At 38.5% G+C, this 691-nt stretch overlaps 1 protein-coding gene across 1 annotated transcript in view; it reads left to right on the top strand.

Annotated features, from left to right (window-relative positions):
* Window positions 1-241, top strand: part of LOC119587043 (40S ribosomal protein SA-like) — a gene marked incomplete in the record, with an annotated part of 12,610 nt that extends 12,369 nt beyond the window's left edge. The window contains 1 exon segment of the mRNA XM_037935791.1: window positions 138-241. Within this exon segment, the coding sequence (XP_037791719.1) occupies window positions 138-215 (78 nt within the window).
* Between the last annotated feature and the right edge of the window lie 450 nt (window positions 242-691).

The raw sequence follows: 691 nt of genomic DNA, 5'->3' as shown, positions 1-691 counted from the left end.
GGGTCAGACTGTAAGTGTTTATATGAAAGGTTAAACATGTTTTCTTTGTGTGCTTTACAGGAAAGCTTTCATTCCCTGCATCTTATGAAATAGCAATCTACTGTTTATTATAGTGGGTTAATCTCCATTATTTTCAGGGTGATGATTGGGCTGCTGCACCAGTTACTGGAACTGGTGATGACTGGGGAGGCGCAGCTGATGGATCCAACTGGTAAACAGAAATACATAATAGCTGCTGTAATGCTTCTTTAATTTACCTTGTATTTGGAAGATGACCTTGGCAATAAAGAAGTTTCTGGAGAGATGAAAGCCAGATATTTGAAGTTGCTTGTGATTCAAACGTATTTTGGCAAACCGGTTTTGTAATTCCAAGTCAAAGAACAAAATACAAAAAGGACCATTAAGAAAACCTCCAGTACTAGATAATCAGATGTTTCTCCAAGCAACAACCAATAACGAGAAAGCTTTGTAAAGGCCATCTCAAATATCAATAATTAAAAAAAATCTTGTCGTAAATTAAATTTTAAGAAAACAAATGGAAATTTAGGCTTGCCCCTCAATCCAGTAGCCTCCCTAAATCTAACTGGTTTACCAACATACTCTCCTGATCACGGTCCCGACCACATGTACAGTCCACTTACCCATCCCAAATCATCAACCCAGTTTACAACGCGACCTCCAAAAGGCACCC

This window comes from Penaeus monodon, chromosome 22 (genome assembly GCF_015228065.2).
Source record: "Penaeus monodon isolate SGIC_2016 chromosome 22, NSTDA_Pmon_1, whole genome shotgun sequence".
Taxonomy (NCBI): domain Eukaryota; kingdom Metazoa; phylum Arthropoda; class Malacostraca; order Decapoda; family Penaeidae; genus Penaeus; species Penaeus monodon.
This window is presented reverse-complemented; position numbering and strand designations above follow the sequence as displayed.